The 27,481-nt window shown below is 50.0% G+C and overlaps 1 protein-coding gene across 1 annotated transcript; it reads left to right on the forward strand.

Annotated features, from left to right (window-relative positions):
* The first annotated feature begins 4 nt into the window (after positions 1–4).
* Positions 5–24,687, forward strand: LOC142559942 (acetylcholinesterase-like). The gene is made up of 12 exons (XM_075671644.1): positions 5–77; positions 2,468–2,671; positions 6,675–6,947; positions 8,621–8,774; positions 13,497–13,757; positions 15,236–15,506; positions 15,617–15,859; positions 17,210–17,529; positions 21,348–21,567; positions 22,853–23,077; positions 23,588–23,829; positions 24,431–24,687. The coding sequence occupies exons 2-12, from the start codon at positions 2,563–2,565 to the stop codon at positions 24,588–24,590; spliced, it is 2,478 nt and encodes an 825-aa protein (XP_075527759.1). The 5' UTR covers positions 5–77; positions 2,468–2,562; the 3' UTR covers positions 24,591–24,687.
* Positions 24,688–27,481: the final 2,794 nt, after the last annotated feature.

Genomic DNA, 27,481 nt, shown 5'->3' on the forward strand with positions numbered 1-27,481 from the left:
CACACTCTTCAGGCCTCTCCACTTGCATGGATGACGTCACCACACCTGGCCCTCGCACGCCTCGCGTCATTGCGCGTGTACGTTCAAGAAAACGTGTAGCGAGTTACATCACTGCATCGAAAACTCCTCAGTCTCAAAAGTTGCGGAATGAACTTTATTTTCGCGTGTTTATAAATAGTGTTTAGGTGGTGTTGGTCGAGCACACGTACTCGCGGGCCTGCGTGTTGTTTGCGTGCGCTCCAAGGTCGCCCGTTCGAACCCTGCCTCCTCCGGCGCCGCTGACTATACGTGTGGACGCTACGAGAAGCTGCCGTGGTTTCTCGAGTCGTGGCACTTTCATATGTTCCTCCTCTTTATGTTCATTTTATGTTACGACAATTTTTCGTGTTCAGCGTAAACTGTCACTGTCGGCTATATAACTGCATTATTGGACGAGCACTGAGGCGGTACAGAGGAAGAACGAAAGCCGACGGACGAATCGATCTATACCCCGAAATCGGTGCTCTATACCCCATATAAATGCTAATGTTTCCGCATTTAAAATGTGCGTACGCGTTTGTTTGCGCAGTTGGCTGTTTTTGCAACTTGGAATAAAACACCCTGGTGCGCAAAATGTGGAGATTCTTTTGAGCGGGATTTGGCCGTTTGGTAGAAGAAAGCGCGTGCACTCTCCAACAGAAAAAAAAAGAAAGAAAACTTTATGACTTCCTGAAGGCCAATTATGAGTGCATTGTTTACAATGATCGTGAACGAGGCACTGGTATCGGATGCCAAAACGTCAAAAAGTTTCTTTTTTTTTTTTCACACTTGGCAAAGGTACGCTTTTCTTTTTCTTTTCGGCTACGTCCTTCCCTCGCCAAACGAGCTTTCGTCATACCCTCGATTATATTCAACGCGGCTATGTGGGCGTGTTTTTTTTTTTTTTTTCCAACACGCGTGGACTCTGAAAGTGGCATCGTCTGTGCGTATTCCCTTCAGGGAGCCCCGTGTCCACATTCGCGGACGCAACTTGTTTTTGCCAGTTAAATCGAGTAGTGGCGGAGAGAAAGAAAGTAGCGAACATTGAGCTTCACGTGAATTGAACGCCCTGCTTGCTTAACGTGCCTTAATTTTATTTGACTTTCAATGTCCTCCGTACTGCTACGGACGACCAATTCGCTGACGGTGATATGTTCGGCGAGATGTTCCGCGTGATGTCTTCCGGCAGCAAGATAGAATAATTTTCATTTACTTCAAGCGTAAACAGCACTAAACAGCTTCCCCCTCGCCCTTCCTCCCTCCTCGCCCGCATATCGAGCCAGGGGAAAGACGTTCGCTCGCTTAACTTAAACAACACCAACGCCCAGGGTCGAGTGCCACTAAGAGACACTGACGTCAAAGATTAAGATCGCCTACCATTTTTTTTTCCTTTTATACAGAAACTGAGGTTTAGGCTGGCGAATAAACAGTAACATAGTTATTGAGGTGAAGTTAATTAGCCACAGTTAATTAAGATATAGTTAGGCACTCGAACCATCCCCCTTCGGTGGGGGCCGAACCTACGACCTTCAGTGTTAAGGTAAATTAGGGTTAATTTAGCGAAGCTGTTGCAAAACTTGCAAAACCACCACTAGATTTGCTGAGGGGTGGTATGTAATGCTTTATTGATGGTTCGGACGCTTGTTTTGAGCTTGTTCTTTATCGAAACGTATGCTGTTGTGTGTGTTTTACGGGTGACTTTACGGGTGACTACGGTAGCCTATGCCTTACGTGGGTATTAGCCAGTGCATTTTCTGCTTGCTTAAGGGGGTATGAGCCATTGCTTAAGGAGGTATGAGCCATTCACTGTCTTACGTGACGGGTAATTTTCTCGTTAAGTAGGCACAGAAATGCTTAGGCATTTAAAACCCCTCCGTCATGAGCAAAATGCTTTATTCTGCGGTTTTGCCCTCAACAAAAAGGACATCTGAAGGTTTCACATGGTAATCTTGAGCTTAGCTTATGTAGTACTGTTGTACTCAACTTGGAGCATCGGTGCCAGGCTACAGCTGCATGGACACTTGCCCAGCCGTGTATGATTACCTCTGCGACAAGAGATACATTATCATGGTAATGTTTTGCTATATTAATATTCACTACAATATTTCCCCGATTTACGTTTCCTTTATCAGCTTACAACATTCAGATATGAAAACGAGAAAAAAAATTTAGTTCGAAATCTGTGATGTGCCTTTTACTACGATCCTTAGCTTTTTTTAATTATTATTATTTAACTTCACTCTGTCTCTTTTGACTGCTGTATACGTTTTACTAGACCATATTTTTTTTTTAATTTTCTAATTTTCGAACCACCCTGTTCTTGGCCTGTACCCCGCAGTGGGTTTGTACCATTTTTCGGAGGTCACCATAATCACTGTCACCATCAAGATCCGCGTGCGCTCGAGCGTATCCTGTCACATGCTCACGTTCAAAAGCTGCTCGATCGCAGCGGCCATATTCGAGGAACGAGCGGGCAAGCAAGCACTGTCCCTGGGAGCAGTCATCGAGACAGGGCAACGGCTTCTGCTGCACGAAAAATCAAACATGAGGAAGCAGGACCCTCCCGAGACGTCACTGACCACGAGCTCGAGATCGTACGAGACCGCGCTCACATCACTGTCCAAGAACCGCGATGCGAAGACGCCGGCCACAGGTGACCCTTGATGCAATTCTCTCGGATTACGTCTCGGATTACGTCTATGATTACGTCTATGATTACGTCTATGATTACGGCTCACAAGAAGGGACACGAGGCTATAGCACAGAATAGAAGAGCGCTTCCTTCTCAGTTATTGCGTGTTTAAGATGGTTCATTTCGCCGTACAAATTAAATTAGATTCGAGTTTGTTGTTTTACATGCCAAAACAACGATATGACTATGAGGCATGCCGTAGTGGTTGAATCCGAATATGAACACCACTGGGGGTTCTTTACCGAGCACCGAATGGACGGTACATGGACGTTTTGCGGCCGGGATTCGATTCCACGACCTCGGGCTTAGGGGTGCAACACTGAAGCCACTATACGGTGGGTGCCGTTGTCAGCGCGAGCTTCGCCCTCTGCTGAAGTGGCAAGCTGTGAATCCCACCACTCCGGATTTTTGCTTTGGCCTTTTCGTCAGTCGCTCGTTTTCATGTGGTTGATGGCGGTTGGTGGGCGTCGGAAAATATATCACATTAAAGAAAACCTTCGTTGCGAACCTAGTTCTCGCGAAATCGCAAATTTAGACAAGAAATTTGCGGCGGCAAAATAAATATATCGTCAAATCTCATTAAGCAACCAGCGCAGTTGCGGAGGTTGCAAACGTGGGCGATGGCCGACAATGCGAAGTTTCGACTACGCTCTATCGTAAACATATTAGTCAGTATGTTGTGCTAGTATGGCATGCGCCGATATCGTGGCGCCAGCGGGTACGCCAAAAGCAAATTAGTACTTTACTGGGCCCGTAAAACGGCCTCCTACTCTGGCCAGAGTTGCCCATAACGGAGATTTTTTGCCCCGGAAGTGACCTATGGTGGATGTGACACTGACGCCACAGGATGTGCTTCCCGATTAGCTTGACACGCCACATCGCAAGTAAAATTCGCATGAAAACATGATTTATGCTTTATCAAACGAAATAATTTATACTTTTGAATATCATATTTTGAAAAACGATTTCGAAAAGGTGTGCCGTGATTTATAATGTGATTGATACGTTCACACACCTTTCCGCAGTCGCTCAAACAAGGGAGGGTAATTTTGCTACGTAGCACATGACGGCCTTGAGGCAGTCGTGGAATGGCATGAAGTGTAGTGATGGCGGCCAGAAGGGGGCAGTGTGACGGGCGGCGTATCTGCGCCGGGCAAGGGAGAGGCGCAATGAGCGATGAAATTTTCCGGCGCCGCTAGGGGCGCTGAAGCGCGCTGGCGTGCGAGCACAAGCCGAGGCGCGGCCCTTGCCAGTGAAGCGCCAGCGAGGTCTGTCGGGCAAGCGTAGGCGTGTAGACCGAGCTTATTTGCACGTCGAATGTGATCGCTTGGAAGCTGGGAAGCGGCGCACATGCGCCACTGTGATTATTTCGAGGGCCTGGTAGTGCGCGATATTGTGCCGTCCCTGTGTTAGGTACAAGATAACGCGCAGTGCGCTCATGGCGTCGAAAGAAGGAACGCGTTTTGCACAGTTTAGTGGCAAACTTTCCTGCCAACGTTGCGCTTCTGGCATCACAGTCACCGGAGAAGCAGCTGAAAGCAATGCATACAGCGTGCTCACGCAAGCAATTTGACAGGGGAGGCCTGCTGTACCCTGGAGATGAGTTAGCCGTGCTCATTAAAGTGCTAGAGGATGCATTCACGTTGTTTTTTTTTTTCAACAGACAAGGTTTATGCTTTCAGTGTGCATGATTTTATGCCGTTAGTTCTTGATCAGTTCAACACATCGCGAATTCGGATGCGAGCGCCTTCGCAGAACTCACTGCAAAAATTATCCAGTTTGTGGTGTTAACTCGGCTTCTCCTTTTCACAAAATATTTGCACAAGGACAAAGCTCTTCAAAGGAAGCGCTAGGAACATTTGAAGTTAAGAAGAGTGAAATAGAACCTACTGCTAAGCTTGGTCAAATGTATGCATGTGGATTACTGTACTGTGTAATAAAGTGTTTCTCGTTGTCTTGTGGACCTGTACAACAAAAGCAGTGATGAAAAATATTTATAGCATTCTGAGGTTTGCCAAAGCGCCCACACATGTACCTAATTCTTCTTTCTTTTTTTTTTCAAAGCTAAAGCTTTTTAAAGGACATGTTGTTGGTGCATACGGACGGGAATAGTGAACTGAACTACACGGTGATATTATTCCCCGGCTTATTGCGCGGAGCCACAGAGTTGTTTTTGTCTGTTTGCGTGTACGATTTTTCTCTGCGCCCACTGGCTATATTTGCGACAGATAACCGAGTGACAGAAGTTGAAAGACGGCGTTTCGGGTTGTTTGTGTTCACGGACCACGTTCGCTAGCGCTAACACCAAGCGTTTTAGTAAAAACCAATTCGTCCAGGGCGGCCTTCAAATGTGATCGACCTACCTTTTTTTTTTAAATTGTATGGCTAAACAGCTGCTGCGCGTTCCGGTGTTGCAAATAACGCATGTTTCCATTCTCTGCTGTCAGAAGAAGTGTCACCCTTCTTAATGGTGCATCTCTGAGCTGAGATGTTTGCATCGCGCATTACGTTCAAGCGCGACGCAAAGTGAACGCGGCGCGCGAGCTAGCTGCCACGCACCGCACCCCGTTCAAAAGCCGCGAAAGCTGCACACCAGCTGCAAGTAGCGCCATCTACAACTTTCATCGCACCTCTGCGCGCCCCGCCGGCTTCCGCCCGTTACACTGCCCCCTTCTAGCCACCATAGTGTAGCCCAGCAAATCAAGGAGACAAGAAAGGAAGCACAGACACGATTGTCTGTGCCTCGTTTCTTCGTTTTCACTGTGCCTCTCTCCATGCCGTTCCGCGACGATAAACTAAAACGCCCACATCTGGCCGTCATCTGGCATCACATAGATTCGCCAGGCACTGATTATAAGTTACCGGCAAGTGCATTGACTACACAACACACACACACGATACCCCACACAAGTGCCCGAAATACATTCTTGGCAATTATATTCTGTTTCCTGTAGAAATGTGCAAACTTTGAATATGTTGGATAGGGGTATGATATAATACACTCCCGCAAGGCAAGAAAATTGGTTGGTTAAGTTCTCTTGACCAAGCCAAAGGATTTTATAGGGAAGAACATACATATATATTCGCAACTTCGTTAGCATCTGGGTTTCCCGTATACCGTTTGCGTATGATAATGGAGTTATATAACGATATCGTTGGCGATCTAACCATAAAACCGGAAGTGGTCACGACTTTTTAGGTTTCGCGATGCAGTGCGGCAGGGCTAACCGCTTTCCTTGTTTTTTGTGCTAGCGATGGAACCTTTTTCAGTTACAAATAGAAAAAAAATAAGTGTGTTAGAGCCTCAATTACCAGATAACTGGTCGGTTAAAGTCAGCTTACGCTGATGACGCCGCTATTTATCGTAGAGATGAAGATAGTCCAACTACAGTTCTGGGAACGTATACCAGCGAGGAACATATCTCGCGCTGGTACCAGCATCGGATCGCCAAGTCACTTACCTTTGCTTACGCGCGCGCGCGCGCACGCACGCACGCACGCACGCACGCACGCACGCACACACGCACACGCACGCACGCACGCACACACACGCACACACGCACACACGCACACACGCACACACGCACACACGCACACACGCACACACGCACACACGCACACACGCACACACACACACACACACCCGGATCGGTCTAGTTTGCTATCACACTGCCTCCGGGATCGGCCAAGCTTACTATCCCACTGCCTCCGTGATTGGTCTAGTTTACTCGGCGAGCTAGCCAACACACCAAATCCCGTTGACGTAGGCAATAACGAAAGCTTCGCTTTAAATGCAACGTTTTTTTTTTTTTTTTTGTCTCGAATGCCCTCTTTTCGGTAACTGGACACAGTCGATCTTCACTGACACTCACGGCACGCAGCAAGGTTTAGTGTACGTAGAACTAAAGACGACGAAAGATGCGCCCACAGAGACCAAGCGGGCTTTCGTCTATACCCGCCCCAGAGGCAGAGCAAGAGGACCCCACTCGAATGCCTCCGATGGTATCGGCACCGGTCGCGGACACCACACCCGAATCGCTCGCGCTCCCGGATGGTGCTGACCAGGCAGCCGAATGCAAGCCTGTCGTCAAGGTGCCCAGCGACCAGTGGCTGCCGCGGCGTCTGTCGCAGTTGGGCATACCGTACATACCGCGACAGGGAGGCAAATCGAAGGTCAAACCTGCTCACGGGATCTCCGGAGGGGAACCTGCCGTGGAGCCCGGCAGCGATCAGACGGGTGAGCGTATGGTCGAATGTCACTGCGAAAATGAGCAACAATAAAAGTCGTGCCTCAATATTCGGTAGTAAGCGGTAGCAATTCGGTAGTAAGCGCAAGATGTGCCACTGAATGTCACTGCGAAAATAAGCAACAATAAAAGTCGTGCCTCAATATTCGGTAGTAAGCGGTAGCAATTCGGTAGTAAGCGCAAGATGTGACACTGAACAGCAGACCTGCCAACATCAGCCACAAAAATACTACTGCCAAAGCAAAAAAACAAAAACAAAGTGAAGTCTACTAACAGGTGTTTTATTACTCTAGATGTCGACGGTTAAATTAAAAGAGATTTCCAACTCGGTTTGTAGGGGGATCAGGCACTGTCAGAAATTTCCGTGAAGTTTATTCAGGAAATATTCCCGCAATAGAGGCCGAAATATCGGTGGCCGTAAAAAATTGATTCTTTAGAGGGTGACGCTGCAGCCGGCAGGTCGAACGATGGAGCGTGTGCGAAAAATCAGGATATGAAAAAAAATCTGGCGTTTACATTTCGCTTTAGTTTCTCGCACGGACCTTTTACCGCAGCGTAGTTTTCAAGGATCTCGGCAGAGGTCCACGGCGGGACACCTAGAACCTTTATTTCGTCACGGACACAGATAGCAGTAGGTCAACCAAGAGAGCGCGTTTACTCCAAACATAGCATCCAATGCAACTGTTCCTTCGACCATAGCCTCCCATAATCTCGGAGGCCATGATTCGTTCGACACGCTCCTCCCACGCGGGCTCTGCTAGGTGGCGCTGGCTTTGTTCGAGCGCAAGATGGTAGGCGGCTATTGGTCGCCGCCCCGTTTCAAAGGGGATGCCAATAAATGTTATCATTGTCACAGGTAGCATCACGCCTAGGAAACGCCGCAGTTAGGATCTTCGGTTGCACCAGGCAATCGCGTTTTCCTGAGCGCGCACAGCGCTGAAGAGCTGCTTCCTCCTAGTAGTGCTTCGAAAGAATCCCCATGACATCACCTTACACTAAAAAAAAATAATAATAATGATAATAATCTGAATGAATGAATGCCACCCACGGTGGTGTCTGAACCATATTCATCAACTTAATTCGTCTCCGCCGTTGACTCGTCTAATCAAGGTTTTGAAGAGCAACAGAGAGCTAGAGCGCACGCTGTTTAACGTTGGGACGCCAGGAGGACCGTCTCACCAATGTAAGCCGATGTGTAGCATACAGTGTAACCCGGTCCGAGGAGAACACACTTCGGCGACCGAATAGAATGATTCGGTATAGGTATTACATACTTCGGCTTACGACGAGATCGCAGGTCCTTTGCTGACCGCGCCGGGTATATTCCAATTAGTGTAAAATGAAAGCCTAGATGGTCAAAATACTCGGGAGCCTTTCACTATAAGGCGTCTCTCACAGTTCACGTGTTGATTGAGCGGGTTATCAATAAATAAATAAATAAATAAATAAATAAGTATTAATTAACCAACAAATCAATGACTTAATAGACTTTAGCGGCTCAGGTCCATGTACAAAATTTCAACGTTTTGCGGCAGTTTTCACAGCTGGAGTGGACCGCATCAGATATACCATATTAGCCAGGTCACAGCGCGTCGTGTGAAAGAAAAGTAAGAGAGAAAGTTCGTCTTGGGCCTTCAGCTACTCGGACGTACGCCTCTCGCAGGTGGCAGTCGGAGCTCGGAGAGCAGGATTCGTCCCACACCGGGTCATAAGATCGCGAGCGAGGGCTCGGGCTCGGCCTCCATGGCGAAGGAACGTGGCGAGAGAGGAGCCACCTCCAGCGGGACCCGTGCGTGCGAGAGAGACGCAGCGCGCAGGTTTGCCTACGTTGTTCTTTCCTATACACCAAAATCGGAACGAATTTCAACTAGCGGCTCGTGGGCATGCACACTTGTGCACTCTTGAAGTTCTTACACGCTGTTTGTATACCGTGCTCAAAAGGTGAAACGGCAACAATTGGGGAACTACTCCAACGTATCGTTTAGTTACCAGGTCCGCCTGCATTTATAACAGCTGCTTAAACCATCTTAAGAAGAAAAAAGAGAAAAAGAACGGGCATTTGGGACTTGGGCTTAGGAATTGGCTACAGAGCGATTACATGTCGCACTTGAATGTAACTGCGCGCAAAAAAAAAAAAAAAAAAACGGCGTTTCCATTTTTGAGCAGTCTAACACTCGCGGCAACAAACACAACTCGGAGATGAGATGAACGACAAAGGAGTGCGTGACAAGCACAAAACGTGACGCGTACTTATATATTTGTTTTTCGTCGGAGCGCTGATCTTTACTAGCTAACAAGAGCCCAATGCAGCTGGCCCAGTTTCCAGTCTTAACAGGTGCATCTCTTATCGATAGAATACGCCGTTTGCTCAGCTGTCGGGTTTGTAGTGCGGGTTCCGTTCGCAAATGAGTTCGAGTTCATTGATTGTAGACTTGTATACGATATACAGGCGAAGTACAATATACAGAAATAGGTTACTTAGTGCAGCTCTGCAATGTGACTTCTTGTTATGGTATACGTAACAGCAAAGAAAAATAAAAAGCACAATAACGAAACACATGAAACCTACAACACTCGCTTCGCGGTAGTACAATGTAATATGCGAGAATTAGAAAAAAAAAGTCGAGGACGAATGCACAAAAGTGTGTGTGTTTCACTCGCAAAAGAAACGTCGCAGTTACGCCCGCAATGCGACATTGCACGACTACACGAAGGTTCGCAAATTTTATCGGCCGTTTATACGGCCCGTGAACCTCCGCTCACTAGTTACCAAGCACGCGAGCATTATCTCATCAGACTCGACGACCACGAAAATTCGCTGCAAGAAGGCTGGTGAGACGGAGGTCACCGGACGCGGAAACGCGAATGCTTCTCGCTGTCGCTCGCTTCGTGCCACTTCTCCGAAACTCAAGATCACCCGACCTCCAAGACTCAACAGCCCCGGTGTTTAAACATTGAACCGAATTTCCTTCCCTGTATTCAGGAGTCTGAAATAAGGTTCGGTGCCGCCTGCGAAAAGAATGTTTAGCGGTTTCTTGTTACCGAAAAAGGTTTCGTAGTTTAGAAGAGTAGCTTTCGAAAGTTGCAGAAGAACCTAGTGCTACAGTTGGTGCAGCAGCGAAAGAGCCCTATAGGATCATATGGACGCAGCGGAACTGTGTCCCTCTGTTGTTTCCGTCATCGTATAGCAGTGCATAGTATACGGCCATATGATACGGCCGTGTACAGTTAGTCATCAATCTCGTGGCATTGCGCCACTATAATTTTTCCCAACATTCAAATTGTCGTTTGTTGATCAAACGTACAGTCACTGGGGACGTGTTTACTGCGTCGCTGCAGGCGTCCCGTTACTAAATACACGGCGCATGCGCAGCAAGCGCGTGGAGGTGTAGAAGGCCACCGCATAAGCGAACGACGCGCACTGCGTTTTGAAAAAAAAAAAAAGAAAGAAGCCCTGAAGTTGATGAATTCATGATTCGTGGCGGCCAAATCAGACGCCATATGAATCCTCCTGCTCGTACCCCGGGTAAGAAAACAAAATTACGGTGACGTTTCACTTCGTGAACGCGCTTGGCGACGACACAGGTGTCGGTCGACTCGCGCTCGGCCTGCCGCCGCTTGCGTCGCTGCTCTTCTCTTGTGTCGCTGCCCTTCTCGCTCGGCCTCTCGATCACGAGACTAACCCGGTACATCGACAGCGCACACAGAACCCGTACAAACTGCCAGAGGAGGTCACCCCAGCGAGCCTCCGTCATACCCTCCTCCTCCGTTACGCCTCGCCTCCTTTCTCCTTCCTCGCTTCGCTCAGCTCCACCTACACTTTCTTCCTCTGGGTGGCGTTGCTTTGCCGAGCGCATTGAGCGCGTATCACTAACACATGAAAAGAAGAGACAATGCGAGCATGCACAGGGAGAGAGAGAGAGAGAGAAGGAGATTCTTGACTATGGGAAGGAAAGGTTGGGGTAAAGTGCAGCGCAGTAACTGTCTCTCAGCAGAGGAGCGCCGCAGTGTCGAAGCAAAAATGGAAAGGGCACGAACGCGGTCGCTACATTGATCTCGACGGTGCGACGCGCGATTCTCTTCTCCGCCACTAGGCGCCTTCCTCCTCCGGCGCTCGCTGCCCTCTCGGGGACAAACACAATATCGCCTATTTCACAGGCATACGTACGCTTGCGCGTAAAAAGTTGGTTATGTTGCTGAGTGCGTTAGTGTGAGTACGGCCTGTACAGGCGACCGTGCTGCTCAAACTTGCTATATATCTAAGTCGTACGTAAACACGTAGGCGCTAAAGCTATCCCTGCGACTGTGTGCAACGTGAGAAATGAGGCATATAGAAAATCGATTTATTGTAGTGATGTTCGAATGTTGGTGTGCGAGAACTTCGGATATTCGATTTAAATCGTTTGGTATTCGATTCCAAAGACACTTCGAAAATATTCAAGCCCCCGAAAAGTCCGAAATGTACTCGGAATGTGTCTTAACAGCCAAGTTGCAAAGGAATTGAGCCATTTGTGGAACGGTACTTGCTAGCTCACTTCGCGCGCTTTCACAAAGCGCTGTACTGGCGTTCTTGCATACTCGTCAGCGCATGGCAATGAGCGAGCGGCTGAGCATGCTATCCACCGGTTCCCTATCGTCAGCTTCGCCGCAGTACAACCATGTTACGCGGCGAAACATACAACGCGCATTACGGTGAAGCCATTTACCGCGCAGTGAAGCATACCAAAAGTGGAATGGAAGCACTACATCACGGGGCCATTCTTGGTGCTGGTGGCTCCCGACACTATCAGCTCAAGCATTCATATTTTAATGCCGCTTCATGCATGTGGGCAATACGAACCGCTCGGTGGAAAACTATGCCTGCTACTAATCTGGCCAAGTGCCAAACACACGGTTTCCGGATTACAAATTCGACCAAGTAGCGCGTTTGTTTTTTAGAAAATCGCTCTAAGGTAGCTGTGTACCATCAGCAGTGGCAAACTGAGTTCTTTAGAACCTGGCTTTAGAAGAAGGAAGAGCACTTTCAAATCATGGTACTTGGCGATTTGCTCAACAAGGCTCTTGACGAGGCTACTTTCACGTCAGCACTGTGGTGAGACCACAATAAGCTTGTGGCACCAGGGAGGCTAATTCCTATTCAGGTGAGGGAGTGTCTTCGTTGGAGATTGGGGGGCCTTCCGAATTTGGCTGCATCTGGGCTAGCACAGCTTCAACGCCTCGCGGCGTTTGTTTCTTTTTTGCCGCTGTTAGACGCAGCTTCTAGCCTGAAGCAGTGGTAGACTGGACGAGGATTTGAACTCACGGCTTTCAGATTAAATGTCCGGTGTTCCACCCCTGCTCCACGCCACCACCCAGACAGGGATTTGCATACGGCAGGCATTCCCAAATCGTGACTGGGAGCTTACCAATGTCGTTGAAAATAAAAGTATGCAATCATTGCATTATACCGGTGCTAACATATGGGGAAGAAACTTAAAGGTTAACAAAGAAGCTCAAGAAGAAGTTAAGGACCGGGCAAACAGCGATGGTACGAAATATTGATCAGGGAGCGGAAGCGGATAGCCGACATTCTAGTTAACATTAAGAAAACAAAAGGGAGCTAAGCAGGCCATGTAATACATACAATAACCATCATAAAAATAATCAAAATAATCACCACCATCATCATCATCATAAAAAACTTGGCGGCCGCCTTTACAGGTGCTGGGAATTTAAGTCCATGCTAGACATCACGATGAATGCGACGGCGAAAATTCTGCAGTGTCCATACCATTAACTCTTTCAGTGTTGGTTCAATTTTCGGAGGTGACACACCCCCAGCTTCGTTTTTTCCTCTCGGATATTATAAAACAAGCACAACGGTTTATTTTTGGCTGTGAGAGAATTTTTTTGTGGTTCTCATATTCCTATCTACACAAAAGGAATGTCAAAAGGAACATGACAGAACAGAAACACGGAACCGAACCGCTGCGTCAATGGCACTGAAAGGGTTAAAAAACAGGAAGAAATGTTTTCGAGCGTTGCTTACACGCAGTCTGTCGTCAGACCTGTTTTTGAAGAATGTGACATTTGTGAACGTTGTCGCCCGTACAAGCTGCGGTTGAAGAACAATTAAGGCTCGTATGTACTATAGTTGACACGTTAGACTCCTATCAAGACGGCTTACTTAGACCAAAAACATAATCGTGCTTTTCGGCTGTTCTTCCGCTTACCATTTTTACTTGGCGCCACCCTTTGCAGTGGAGCGACAAGCTATGGATCGGGCCAGCCAATCAGAAACAAGAATCAGAACATTAAGGACTCTTCGGCTGTCCGCCTCTGATGACGATCCGCGCGACACCGACGGAATCGAATCGTCACGGAATGATCAGTAGCACACAACAGGCGAACCCTCCTCCCTTCTCGGGAACACGCAGCCAATTTTCGCTTTGCTGATCGGCTGACACGATCCTCAACCTTAGCTGCAGGGCATGGAGTTAGTGAGACTGAGTGCAGTAACTGAATTTCTATTTTTTGTTCATGTAACCGGACCGATACAGCGAGGCGAAAGCGAGGTCCCCACGAGGAACAGAACCCATCCAGGCAACGCTGCAGACCGCAGCCACGTCCCCGTTCAGCGTACACAGCGCGACATCTGACGAGAAGAGACCCCACGAGGACTCGGCAACTGAGCCCAAGGTCGGGCCCCCGATTCAGCGCAGGCTGGCCGCCTCGTCTAATGCTCCACCTCCGCCGACTAGAAGCAGGGACAAGCGGATTTTCGAGCTGGACAACGGTGGGGTCGGGCCTAACGCTAAACGGCAAGTATTGCGGTGTTATTAATTTAAAGCTACGGAAGCAAGCTGACAGCAAAGGCTGTCCGCTACGGTTGGCTGTAGGCTACATACAAAAATGGGGTGCGAGGACACCAGAGACGAGGCAGGTTCAGGCGGATCAGTGGCGATTTCTTGATCTAACGGCTCGGTCGTTGTTTTTTTAATCGTTTACTGCATCGTCTCTCCTAAGCTCCTAGCTGAAATGTCTCTCTCGATGGTGCCTCGCCTCATAAGTTTAGGCCGAGCTCGTTTCCCTTAGTCATAAACCTAAACGACAGCTGCCTCCTAGCCGATGTAATTAGTTCGCACCTCCGCTTGTGACACGGCCCGAAAGTATACATATCGTCCTTTCTTCTTGAGCTTTCAATACGATCTCCAGAATATTATAGGCACGTGTGTTTTTTTTTTTGCGTTGTTTGGGAGTTCGAATTACCTAGGAGACACAAGTAAACTGTAGAAGGATCGACATTTGGCCGAGTTGGTACTGGTTGAACATCTTGAAGGGGCAGCGCAATACGACGAAGACAGAAGGCACGAACACACAGGACAGCGCTGTCCTGTTTGTTCCTGCCTTCTGTCTTCTTCTCATTGCGCTGCTCCTTCAAGACAGAAATAAAAGCAGAAGGAGAATCAGATGCCGTTTGCTCCTACATTCCTGAGGAAATCGTCTGCGTCCCTTATACCCACCTACACCCTCCGTCACGCAACCAATACATACCGGCATTACAACTGTCTCGTTTAGTTTCCGAATACTATGTCAGCGTTGTATGCGTTTATTGTAGTTGTGTTCTTCACTCTTCAGGCTGCCGTTCCGAGAGTCAAAGACTCGACACGTCATGCGACCGATATATGACGCTCATAACCGTTTCCACGAAACGAAACGCACAAAAGCATGTCCGATTGGCTCACATGAGCCCTACGCTGATTTTACACGAAGCCCGCATCGAAGCGCTACTCGGGCACCTGCTATGCTCCCAAGCCCCTTTGAAGCATGCTTCTCCCGGAGCCTGTAAAGGCCATACCAGTGCAGTCTCTGGTCACGGTGACAGCGGCTTTGACTGTGGACGCCACGGGAATTGCAGCGACAGCTACGGTTTACTAAGCGTTAATCGTGCTACCGCTTACTGTTGAATTATCGTTAGTAACGGCTACAATTAACGGCAATACTGACAGAACAGCAAGGACAACCACAAGAAGTTCCTACAAGCACGGTAGAGATGGTCGGCACGAGCGTAACTCTAACACTCGAAAGGCGGTGGCAGCAACAACAGTCGCCCAAAAGGTTTCTCGTTCTACTGTTCAGCATTATTTTAAGCGCTTCGACAAGGAGAACATGCGTGTGGTCAATGAGCTTAAGCAATACTACGTACGTATCACCAACAAGGGCGAATGTCAGCGCTTGTTTTTGAGTAGTCGGTGCACGTTTGACGGACGGGACATCGATAACGGCGATCCTCTCGCAGGTCCTTCGGCGGCAGACTCGTGTTCGCGGGCGCTGTTACCGTGTCGGTATTTCTACTGGCCTTGATGTCCTTCGCCCTCATGAAGCACATGCGGAACCGCGGCCTACCAGTGGCCAAGGGCCTGTTCGGCGCCGTGCGCGGACAGCGGCTCGTGGTCAGCGACCAAGGGCGCGAGTGGACCGTGCTTGCCTTTCTGGGCGTCTCGTTTGCCAGGGTGCCCCGAGGACCACTGCGCTTCAAGCCGCCGCAACCGCTGGTTTCGCCACTCGGGGTACGACGCTGCTGCCCCTTATAGGCTTGCGCGAGACTTTTTACTTGCCTCCGTGCTCCAGAACAACCCCAAGCAAAGCTGCAACAGTGAAGCTTTCTGTATGGATGCAGGAAGACCAGCGCGGCAGCACGCTGGACAGCATGGTCAAGGGCCCGCCCTGCCCACAGCAGGACTTCTATCTGGGCCAGCACCATGTCGGCACCGGCAACGCCAGCGAGGACTGCCTACACCTCAACATCTGGGCGCCCGCGCTGAACTGCTCGCCCGACCACGAGTCGGGTTCCTGCGAAGCGAAGACCGTCCTGTTCTTCCTGTACGGAGCGGCTTTCCAGAACGGCGGAAACAGCTACGAGGCACGTGTTGCACAGAACGTCGTCGCTATAGCCGCGCTGCTTCAACTGGCGTATAACAGACGACACGTTGGTGTCAAGGTAACACACAGAAGGCGACGCACAAACTCGCAGACGATCATTTGCCTGTTAGAGCACAGCTAACTTTCGCGTTGTGGTCCACTGTTAAAAGGAACACCCTAATGTGCGGCTCTCGACGTTGTTGGTTCTGTAGGAGCGAGTACCAACCGAAGCGCCGTCGATGCGACGCCCAGGTGTTTAGAAAAGTGTCAACGCCAACAGCCACAGGTGATCGCCTGCTAAGCCGAGCGATTCTACACTCAATTGCACCAGCAGAAAAAAAAAAGAACCGCGCGTCATATATACACCTTTAAGGTCCGCAACTCGGGAATGAGCGATGGCCAAGAGGCGTGTGTACACGGTAGAGTTTGAGTTTACGACTGAAATATGCTGACGCCTTCCGGTTGGGGAGGCCACGCAAAGGGCACCGACATCTTGGAGGATAACAGAAGCGTGCCTGCAACGACGCTGATGTTGGCGCGATGTGCCCAGCCAGTCTATACGTTTGTGGCCAAGCGCGCTGCGAGGGGCGCATCCGCATGCGAAATAGCAGCACGTGCAAATGAAAACGCTTATCCGCTCGCTATACACGCTGCGTGTAACGGCGCTGCTGTTGGCATGTCGAGTTTCGGCGCTTAATTTGCCAACAATGTGTGCATCTATACGTGCACGCAGTTGAAAGAGTAAAGCGATGGGATGGTATTCTGGACATTGTCAAATTCCGATACACTGTTCAATTCGCCATTTTGTCAACTGTGGTTGGCCAAGAGCACGGGCTCTCTCTCTCTCTGATTGGTTAAGAAATGCCGCCATTGCAGAATCTGACAGTCGCGTCTCACATACGTGAAGGGAGGCGCAGAATCCTGGTTAATCTTGAACACCGGCGGTTGTTTAACGCGCACCTAAATCTAAGTACGCACAAGCGTTTTTTGCATTTAGCCCCCATCTAAATGCCGCTGCCCCGCGCACACGAATCGAACCCGTGACTTCCAGCTCAGCAGTGCAACACCACATGGCCGCTAAACTACGCACGGCAGCCGGTAAGAAGTCCGTTTTAGCTAAACGTGTCGAAAGAGGCTCGCTATGTGTTGCCACGACGAATGGTCAGTGTGAACCCACAGCTCTACATTAAAACTTCTTTCTGGGCGAGTTGGTGCATACTTGACATAAAAATTGTTACAGCGCAATCACATGCAATCACATGCAACCACATGCAACCACATGCAACCACAGTCCCGTCCTTCATACTTTGTGGTTGCATGTGATTGCGCTATAACAATTTTTATGCCACAGCTCTACGACGGCCGGTACCTGTCCGCCCTGGGCGATCTGGTGGTGGTCGTGCCGAACTACCGGGTCGGGGCGCTGGGCTTCCTCAGCGGCCCGTCGGCCAACACGTTGCCGGGCAACGTCGGCCTGCACGACCAGCGGCTGGCGCTCTCGTGGACGCTGGCCAACATCGAACACTTCGGCGGCAACGCGTCCCGCCTGGTGCTGGCGGGCCACGACGCCGGGGCGACGTCCCTGGGCTACCACCTGTTCAGCGGGGACTCCGGCTTCTGGACGCGCAGCGTGGCGCGATTCATCCTGCAGAGCGGGGGACCCTTCCATAGGTGGGCAGCCGACACTTCGCTATAACGAAGTGCGTGCGTCCGACCCTAAAATGCTACCTATACCTTTGTTATATCCGATATTCGTCATAGGCGTATATGCATTAGGCGCTGGTGTTGGGTGTAGACGTTTTGGATTTACTTCGTTATATCCGATAATTCGTAATGTCCGCGTTCGTTGTACCGAGGCTGCAGTATACACCGCACATGCAGGGAAGACTTGCAAGTTTAAACCAGGAGAACGCGACGGACTTCCTCGTTGGTTCTTCCATCTGCGTCTGATGCCTCGCGTTTGCGAGGAAGTTCCTCCCATCAGTTCCCTAAATTTACGGTGTCAGGACTTCATTCAGTAATATTCTGTCACGTTTTGTTAGGCCTAATATGTATTCCCGGTGACTCCGGCATCAGCTCTCGCTGGCTGCTTTGCAAATTTGGCTCTCGCCGTCTCCTCCCCTTCGCGTGTCAGAACCATCGCGTGACGTTATACTCGTCGCTTCTGGGAAAATACCGTCGGGAGCATGAACTATCATCAAACAAAAGGCAATGCGCACTTACCTGCGCATTGCATTGCCTGCAAGCGTGGGCCACTTATTCATGAGATAAAAATACTGGGAAAAAGTAGTGGCTAGTTGGCACGAGAATTGTTGGAGGCTCGATCTCCCTATTAAGAAAAAAAAGGCTCGAACTGCACTAGCGATACGTCTGCTTATCTCTTCGGAAACGAGTTCCAACTATTTGACACAATGCTGTGACTTTCTTAACGTGACTGCTGCACGCATGCGCAGGTGCTGTATTCTCGTGACTTCGCTCTCCGAATGAACTGTTGAAGTTTAACGCTTGCTCTGTTCTTTCCGATACTCAATCGTACTAAGCCTTTGTCTCCACGTTGCGCTAATATTCGCATTTCCACATCGCCGTCTGCTTCACTTCGCTCCTGAATCTCAGCTCCGATGTCAGCGGCTTAGCGTTTCTACGAATGCGGATGTTATATTCATTTCTATCTCCCATACGTTGGGTTGAAAAACAAGAGAAGGAAGTAACGACAGAGCACTTTACGCGTACGCTGAGGCCTCGACAATTGAGAATCAGACAATGAGAATACAGTTGTTTCTTACATTTCCTATGAACGAGAAGGAGGGGAACGGAAGGGACCCGATTTTTCTTATTCACAACCACGTGAAGTCAACAGATAATGAAGCCAAGGAAAGTTTAGAAGAAGTTATTTTTAGCTTTAATAGCGTTGTAGAAATGAACTAATAGGAAATGGGGTAGTGGACGAAAAAGCACCTTGCCGCCGGAGGGAGCCGTACCCGCAACATCCGCAATACGCAAGCGTTGGACTACGAATTGTGTTATACGGCGTCAGCTGCTCCCCCGTCCACCTTGTTGGATATTTATGCACGTGTAACCCTGGGAGTGTTAGCCAGCGCGAATGAGGCCATCGGAGCGGGCACAAATGGTAGTGCAACGGACGCGTACTGCGAGGGTTGCGGGTTCGTCCCCCACTGGCGGCAAGTTCTTTTTTTTTTTTTTTTGTCGTCCACTGTCACTTCCCTTTAACAGGTTACTTGTACACTTCAACTAAAACGAAAAATAACTTCCCACATGCTTTCCTTGACTTCATTATGTTGTCTTCATACGGCTACACTTCCTACGTTGCTCTAAACAGTGCTATGTTGATTTAAGCTGCGTTTCTTTAAACATAGCCAACGACACTCTCGGGACGGATATTCGACACGTCGCCCGGCTACCTCCTCACCAGATTGTCTTTTTGACCTGCAGAAAGGCCGCACACAGCTTTCAGTCGCATAATTGATGCCAATCGTACCTTACTGCCTTCAGACTACATGCTTGCAGCAGGGCCGTCCTCACCTTCGTGGCGTCTGCGCCGACGAGAAGAGCTCCTCACTATGCCAGTTGACACGAAGAAAATTGAGATGTCGTCCGTTGCCCTCAAAACGTCCACATTGATACGATTACGTAAGGTCCACAATGGCCGCCCACGCACCTTCAGCGATGGCTCAATCACGACTACAAGTTCAACTGGCGCGGTGGCGATTCCAACAAGACCTGTCAAAATACAACTCAGAACATCTCACGTTACATCACCGACAGCTGCTGAACTCGCAGCCCTCCGGGCAGCCCTTCACTTGATTGTTGAGCTGCCATCCAATCCAAGGTCAATCTTCTGTGACTCCAAGGCAGCTCTCCAGAGTTTACCCTCCGTACTTCCTCACAGATCATATGAGTAGCTACATCAGAGAAGTCCACCATCGAGCAGTTGACAAAGGACACCAGATAATATTTCAGTAGTGGCCCCGTTTCTGCGGTATCCATGGGTATGATCGAGCGGACACAGCTGCCCGATCTGCCCGCCCTTTTTCTTCTCAATATCTGGCGTAGCAAAAAAAAAAAAAAAAAAAAAAAATCGCGCGCAAGCGTGTTACCTTACTTGGATAGGTGGAATTCATACAAATCTACAAGCGGACGCTTTCATATACCTTGGGCCCTAATTTACGGCATCATATTCCCTCCGACCTCTCCCGAAGTGGCTCCACCTCTTTGGCCTGCCTATAGCTTGGAGCAGCGTCTTCGAATACACACTCCTTTTATCGCTAGAATGGCCGATATCCCCCTCTGTTAATTTTGCGGGTGCGGTTAAATCGCGCACCTTGTTTGCGAGTGCCCTCGCTTCAACCCGCAAAGAGCAGCGCTCTCGGCCACGGAAGACCAGCCGGACCAAGCGGCCCACTGACAGAAAACAAAATTCTTGGACACTTGCCGGCACGAACGTCACCGCGAGATGCTATAAATCACCGCGGGCTGCGCGCCATTGTGACTTGTGCCCTGTGTGCGGCGTATCAGATATCGGTGGGACACTGATGTTGTTTACGAGATGCGACAACACAGGCTGCGTGACAGATCCCACACCAGACGTGTTCCGCATTGTTCGTTCTTTCCTTTGTTTTCTCCCTTTTCTTCCGTACCCTTTTCTCCCCTTCCACACTACAGGGTATAGCCAACCAGAGGTATGCTCTAATTGAAACCTCCTTGCCTTTCCTTCGCTTTTCTCTCTTTATCTCTCCTTGTTATCGTGCAAGTTTCGCTTGAAAGGTGGCGCACTGTTCTTCGTTAGATGTGCAGGGAAAACATTGATTCACAGTGGAGGAAAAGAACTAGGAAGCTTACCAACAAGTATGCGGCCTGTAGGGTGGGCAACACAGCAACAAAGAACGTCAAGCGGAATGTCAGAGAGGCTGAAATAATCTCACGGGTGGCGGCAATGGAAAAGAAACCTGCCATGAGTAACTACTTAAGAAGAGAAAACGAAATCAGGAAAGGAACAATTTATGATAACACAAAGGGAAGCTCATTACTTTTCGAAGCTAGATCGGGATGCCTTAGAACACGCACCCATAAAGCGCAGTATAAGAAGAAAGAAGCAGCATGTGCTTGGTGCGGTAAAGCTAGGGAAACTATGCAGCATGTTTTATTAGAATGTGAAGACGTCTGCCCAGCGTTCGATTTAGACACCACTGGCCCCCTTGAAGCCCTTGGGTTCAGCGAGAGCCGTGAAAAAGTAAACATGCCCGCAATAGGGAAGGGACTCCACCAATCCTCCAATCGCCGTAAGAGGTGATTGGAGGATTGGTGGAATCCCTATTGAAAATTTGGTTGTGGGAGTTCATAGTATTTTTTTTTTCTTGTTTAACCTAGGTAGGACGTTAGGCAGTGTAATAGCAAGAGCTTGGTGGCGCAACCCACCGACCCCGTTCCAAAGGGGACGCTCATAACATCCATCCATCCATCTACCCATCCAGATACAAGAGTGACGGCGCCGACGGTGCCGTTCGCTTGGCGACCAGTCTGCACTGTCCCGCGGACCTGGTCACCGAGGCGTCACTGCGGTGCCTGCAGAACGCGTCCGTCGACGCGGTCGCCCGCAGCAAGATGGCGCCCAGGTTCGCGCCAGTGTTCAACAGGGCGCCGCTGACAAAGCCGCAGATACGACGAGCGCTGGACAAGACGGCCCCGTCTAACGTACGCAACACCAGCGCTACGCGAGCACGTGGCTAAGGAGCGTATAACGAACGCTGCGATCGGGCTAGTTCGTATATTTACGTATACGTGCGGCTACGGCCGGCGCAAAAATGAAGGAAACGCGAGGTCCAGACGTCAAGAGCGCTGCGAAGGAGGGTCAAGGAGTCAGTTAAACACTCGGGTTAAGAGAATGCAATGTACAAAAACCGACGTGTCGCTAGCTAGGAAACTATTTCAAAAGTCAGCAGGAAATTTTGATGAGGCAACAGCACGTACTTTATTTGTTCGACCTGAGCCCACTCCCTTTTGAGGGATAGAAGTACACTCCATTTACGGTTATTCACGTTCATGCGCAGCGCGTGAGAAGACGCAAGCTATAGGCAAAGTAGATACTTAAAATCAATGCAGTGTTCCTAAATCACATTGACTTTTCCCGCGACATTGATTTTGCCGGTTTAACGAGCTTCGGGAAACTTACTGAATAAACTTGCTCGAAGCCTTGCCTTGCGCTACCACAAAAGCGCGGCGCAGGTACCGCCACAATTTCTTGTAAGCGTTCGTTTCCCAAGTTTAGCTCGCCCCGTCTTTCAACGCGTTTTAAACGTTTCAACGGATTGGACTGGACTGGACAAACTTTAACAATGGCCCTGCAGTTAAATCGACGCAACATTCGTAAACTCGTGCGACGAGCCCAATTTCGTAAATCTTGCGTTCGGTTGGGGAGAGGCGACAGAGGTGAGGACGATGGCTCTGCGTGATCAGTATACCGAGTTAACTTTTTATGCGAAGCATACTAGCCGCACAACCACGCTCTTCCTTGCTGCGCCGCGCGCGGCCGCGTAGCTGCCATATGACGTCATAACAGCTGCAAAGCGGACGCTTAAGCTTCGCCTTCAAGAGTGGAACGCGACAGCGTTCCCGTCGACCCGCCAAGGGGTGCAAGACAATGCGCTACGGCGCAGCGACTACGCGCCCCGCATCGGACGCGGTGAGCGTCGAGCAACGCAGCGTTCGGCGCGGCAACGAAATGTGCGCCTGAGCAAGCGACGCACGCCTAAAGCCGACGCCGACGACACCGGCTTTTCTGCGACACGAGCTCCTTAACGCTGTCGCGTTAAAATAAAGGCTAGTATGCTTCGCATCCTGGGCTTAACCTTAGCTAAGCCACAGCCATTTTTTTAAAAAGCATCGACAAAGCATCATCAAGAAGTCCCAGCGAGATATGTAGAACACCGCCGACACAAAAAGGTGAAAGTCTCGTAACAGTCGCGGTCGCGCAACGCAGATGACGGGGCCGCAGGGCAAGGGCTTCCTGCTCGGTCGGGTGGCGCGGGAGGGCGCCTACCCGTGGTTCCTGGAGCAGCAGCGCTCCGGCATTGGCGACCCCCAGCAGCTGGCCGCGAGGCTGGTCGACTACGATGTTCTGGATCGCTGGCAGAACGCCACGGGCGTCGCGCTGGACGCGGCCACCGCCGACGCGACGTACCAGGAGGCCGTCGGGGACGTTCTCGTAAGCGCCGAGGTCGTTGCCGCGCCGACGCTGTGGCGTCCGCTCGCACTCGCCAGCAGCGCGCTGACTGACGTTTATAGTCACTCGGCTTTCGTCGATACTACAGCATCCGTACCTTTACATAGCACCCAATAAAGCACTCTGACGCGGCGCACAAAGTGGTTCGAGTCTGCTGCTGACCCGAGCATGTATGTGCTCGCGGAGTTCTGGATATAGTTTCCCAAGGTGTCCTGAAAGATGCTTCGTTACTTTCACTGTAAGGACTTCAGCAAAGTGGCCGTTTTTAGGCAGCTTTCCCCCAAGTATCTTTTCTTCTTGTCGAATTATCTTCTCTGTGAGCTGACATATGTTAACCGGCACTCTTTCGCACTCTGTCCAAAGTCTGTGAAATCAGAGCGGAGCGAATATGAGCAGTACGTAGGCGAGTCAATGCACCCACGAGTTAATGCCGGACCTGCGACTTTTACGTGAGGCTTTAAAGGGCATCCGGGCGGCTCACCGCGTACGCAGGAGGCGTGCCCCATGTCCGAGCTGGCCGAGCAGCTGTACGCGTGGAAGAACCGCGTGTACGCCTACGTGCTGGCATACCGGCCCACGTACTCCAGCTGGACGGGCGAGACCGAGGCCGTCCACTTCGAGGACGTGGAGCTGGTGTTCGGCGTGCCGCTCAGGCCCGGCGCCCCCTCTGGCGAGCTCGACAAGCAGTGGTCCAGGACCATGATACGCGTGTGGTCCACGTTCGCGCGCACGGGGTGAGCTCCCTCGTGCTATCACGATTAACGTGCCACGCCGGCTGATCGCGGGTACAGTCCTCACCAAGTCCCTTATCCGCACCCCATAGATATTCCCAGGTGTCTATGTGCATCGAGAGTGGAAATGGGGGCTCGTTGGTTGTTCAGATTGGAACGAGCGATACACAGCGGACAGAAACCGGCGCGGACAAGGAACAAAAACACGAGAAGGCACCGAGAATAGACACACGCAGCGATGTGAGCGTGTGTTCTTTGTGTCCCTCCGCCTGTCTTCGTTCCTCGTCCGATCTACGACTCGTTGGTTTCTATACGTCGGCCCACAATGGTGCAATGGATTTTGACAGCGTTCACACTGCGTTTTCGCACTTCGCAAGCAACGCGGCGGAAGACACGCGAGTAGTGCGATCACAGAAAACACTCAGCGCGTTAAGCACAGCGGTTGTTTCTTTGTACTTACTTCATACACTAGAACTACAACTTGCGAACGTTGTACATTACGTTGAATCACGTGTTATTCATACATTGTTTCTCCCGGATCGCTACGCACTTGCCAGGCTATTTCTTCGTTGTATTTATAGCCCTAACGGGTCAACCTGCGCAGGAGAACGCCCACTCTGATGACCACCAAGTGGCCGGAATTCGACATGCTCCGACTCGCCACCATGAAGCTGGGCCCCAAGAAAGTCACCGGGCAGCGGGACCCGAAGTGGCAGCGCTGCCGGGCCTTGCGAGACTCGAGCGCCACGCCTTCGTTGAGTTGAGGGGAGGCCATCCGGCCGGCCCACGTCCTCCGAGATCTTCAACGGACGCCGTCAATTTCGGAGGCCATATATAAATCATTTTCGACGCGCAATTACCACGCGATACGGCGTCGACCTCCCGGCTGTTCGCTTTCAATCGACGTCACACTTGCAGTTAGTCGCACTAGCGAGTCGAAGCGTTCGTGCAATGCAGATATTAAAAGGTCATTTGCATACGGACGTCGTGCTCTTTTGTACGATAATCCGCGAGTTGCAGCGTCAGCACAGCGAATCGAACGCGCACTGAAAACCGTGCTTATGATACCCGGCTTCCAGTCGCTTACCCACCCCTCCTCTCCCCCTGCGCCAGCTAGTCGCCTGGTTATCTATACAGGATGGTAGAGCGACCACTCGGAGAATCGGTGGTACCGCGCAAGTTCGAACTCGTGTGAGAACCCAATATGGGCAGCCCCGGATAGGTTCTTCGTGTGGTTTCCACGGACTCGTACAGAGATACATTGATGGGGAAAACAGGAAGCAGGATTCCAAACGACTTCTGCATCAGCCCGGCGCGCAGAGGTCGTTATAAGGCTACATGATGCTGTGAAGAATTCGTGACAAAAAAAAAAAAAAAAAGAAGAGTGCCGATTGCCGAGGCGACAATTTCAACTTCTCACTTAAATTGTGTTAAATGAACGTCCAATTCCTCTAACACCTGAGATGAACGATGAAGCCAGCACAATGGAAATTATTTGTAGTTCTATGATAAGGGGGGAAACGAAATCGGACGAAAAGAAACTACTTGTAGCCGGTGGCAGCCGAACCCACAGTTGAACGCCGACTTAAAGCAAGAGTTCACAAATTTCTCCGTTTTACAACAAAAAAAAATGCGAACTCCAGCGTTGTCGTCTGTCTCGCAGCTGTAGTATAAGGTCACACACAGGCCGGAAACAGCACCCTCCAATAATGGTATCCCTTCCAATACTGGCTAGGAAACTGCCGATGTATTAAAGGGACACCAAAGGTTAATATTAAGTCAACGTGTAGTGTTGAAATACCATCCCAGAAACCAAGCGTTTCGTGCGAAGAAGAGACTTCTTTTAAGAGAAAATGCGTTCTAAAGCGTCCGCGTACCTCTAGCGCAGTTTGAATCACCCGCCCTCCGATCGAGGAGTGTTGACGTCATGGTCTCATAGTGACGTTGCGCCGTCGGTGAGTAAAACGGCTATCGCAGACGGCGCTACGGCTTTTCTGCACAAACCGCAAACGCGAGGCCAGAAACAGAGCCAAGACAGAGCCGACAGCAGCGCGAAAGCGGAACTATGGTGGCTAGCGGAAGGAAAAGTGCACGACGGTAAGCTGGTTCTTTATTTTATGACGCCAACTTCGACGCTCGTTGCAATGGACGACCCTGACAACGACACATTGGCTCGCGATGCTGGGCTCGAGTTCAGCGATTTAAGCACTGATGAACGTGACCTGCTGCTGAGGGCTCGCGCTGCCGGCGTCGTTGCGTACTACTACGACGGCGGCCTGCTTTGAAAGGCACTCCACGCGACTTCAGTAAGTCGGCGTTGAACTCGTAATCCTCTGGAGGAAAGTGCAGCGAGCACACTACGTGTTTTTCGGCTCTTTGCCAGCGCGCTGTGACAGAGGTACGGCACTTAACCGCTTCGAACGGAGAGGTTCACTCATTGGCACACAGTGATAAGTAACGTTGGATTCTCCGCTGCAACTGCCCTTGGCCAAGTTCCGCGGACCGTTCGCGCACCCCACGACATCACATGGACGTGGCATTCTCGCTGCTTGTTCCAAATGCAAGTTTCGCGAGCCAGCAGGACCACGGCAGCACGACGGGATAAAGAAACAACTGAAACTCCAAAGCGCGCGCGGCGCAAAGTCGAGCGCGCAGAGTCGAGCGAAAACGAAACCTTTCGACCACCCATACTACTGAAGGGTAACGTGAAAATGTTATTTTTTCTTAGAATCGAATACAAGTAGACAAGTAGCATTTTCTTCCGTCTTATAATCTAATGAAATGATCTTTTTAATACGAGTACTTGAGTACTAGCGAGATAAATTATGATGAGTAGTGCCTTCGTCATCGGGCTGGTACCGGAATGTCGCTGGGGGGTCTCAAATCGTGTCATGCATTTACCTCAATTTCTCGGGTTACTAAAGCTCTGTTCGCGATTATATTGACGCCTTAGACGTTCGAGAGCATTGCTTTATCACTTTAACTTGACTTTCTGGTAACCTTTAGTGTCCCTTTTTAACTCCAGCGTTATCTGCCTCGCAGCTGCAGTATAAGGTCACACACAGCACCCTCCAATATTGATATCCCTGCCAATACTGGCTAGGAAACTGTCGATTTATATAACGTCCATATATGTTGCCGCAAGCGGAATTCACTTAAAGTTTCGAGAATCTCTTCCATTATTACTTTTGTTAGTTCTACAGTGTATGTGATGCGAAACAGGTTAATAGATGCTTTAGAACCAATGGCGCTGCGTATAATTTTTGTTGACTGTCATGCTATACAAAGTGTAAGCTCTCGAAATGTTTTTTTTTTCTTATCCACCACAAAGGTCATGCAGAACCTTACTGTTCTGCAATTATTTTTGTCTATGCACGACATACCATCGAAAGGGTTTGCCGAAATGCAAACACCAAATCAAGAGGATGCACACAGTGTCATGCGTATTCGCGGCGACGTCACAGGAGCGAGGCAGATGTATACGATGCAATTGTCGACGGAGTGATGGTGATGACAGCTAGGTGCAATGGCACAGAGAAGAACGACGCGTCATCAAGCAACATTTACGGAATCCGCACCTATAGTGTCACAGTGGGGCATACCCATTCTCCGCCTCCCCCGTGGCACATATAGAATACGGTTATAAATCAAGCAA

This window comes from Dermacentor variabilis, chromosome 10, assembly GCF_050947875.1.
Source record: "Dermacentor variabilis isolate Ectoservices chromosome 10, ASM5094787v1, whole genome shotgun sequence".
NCBI classification, from domain to species: Eukaryota; Metazoa; Arthropoda; class Arachnida; order Ixodida; family Ixodidae; genus Dermacentor; species Dermacentor variabilis.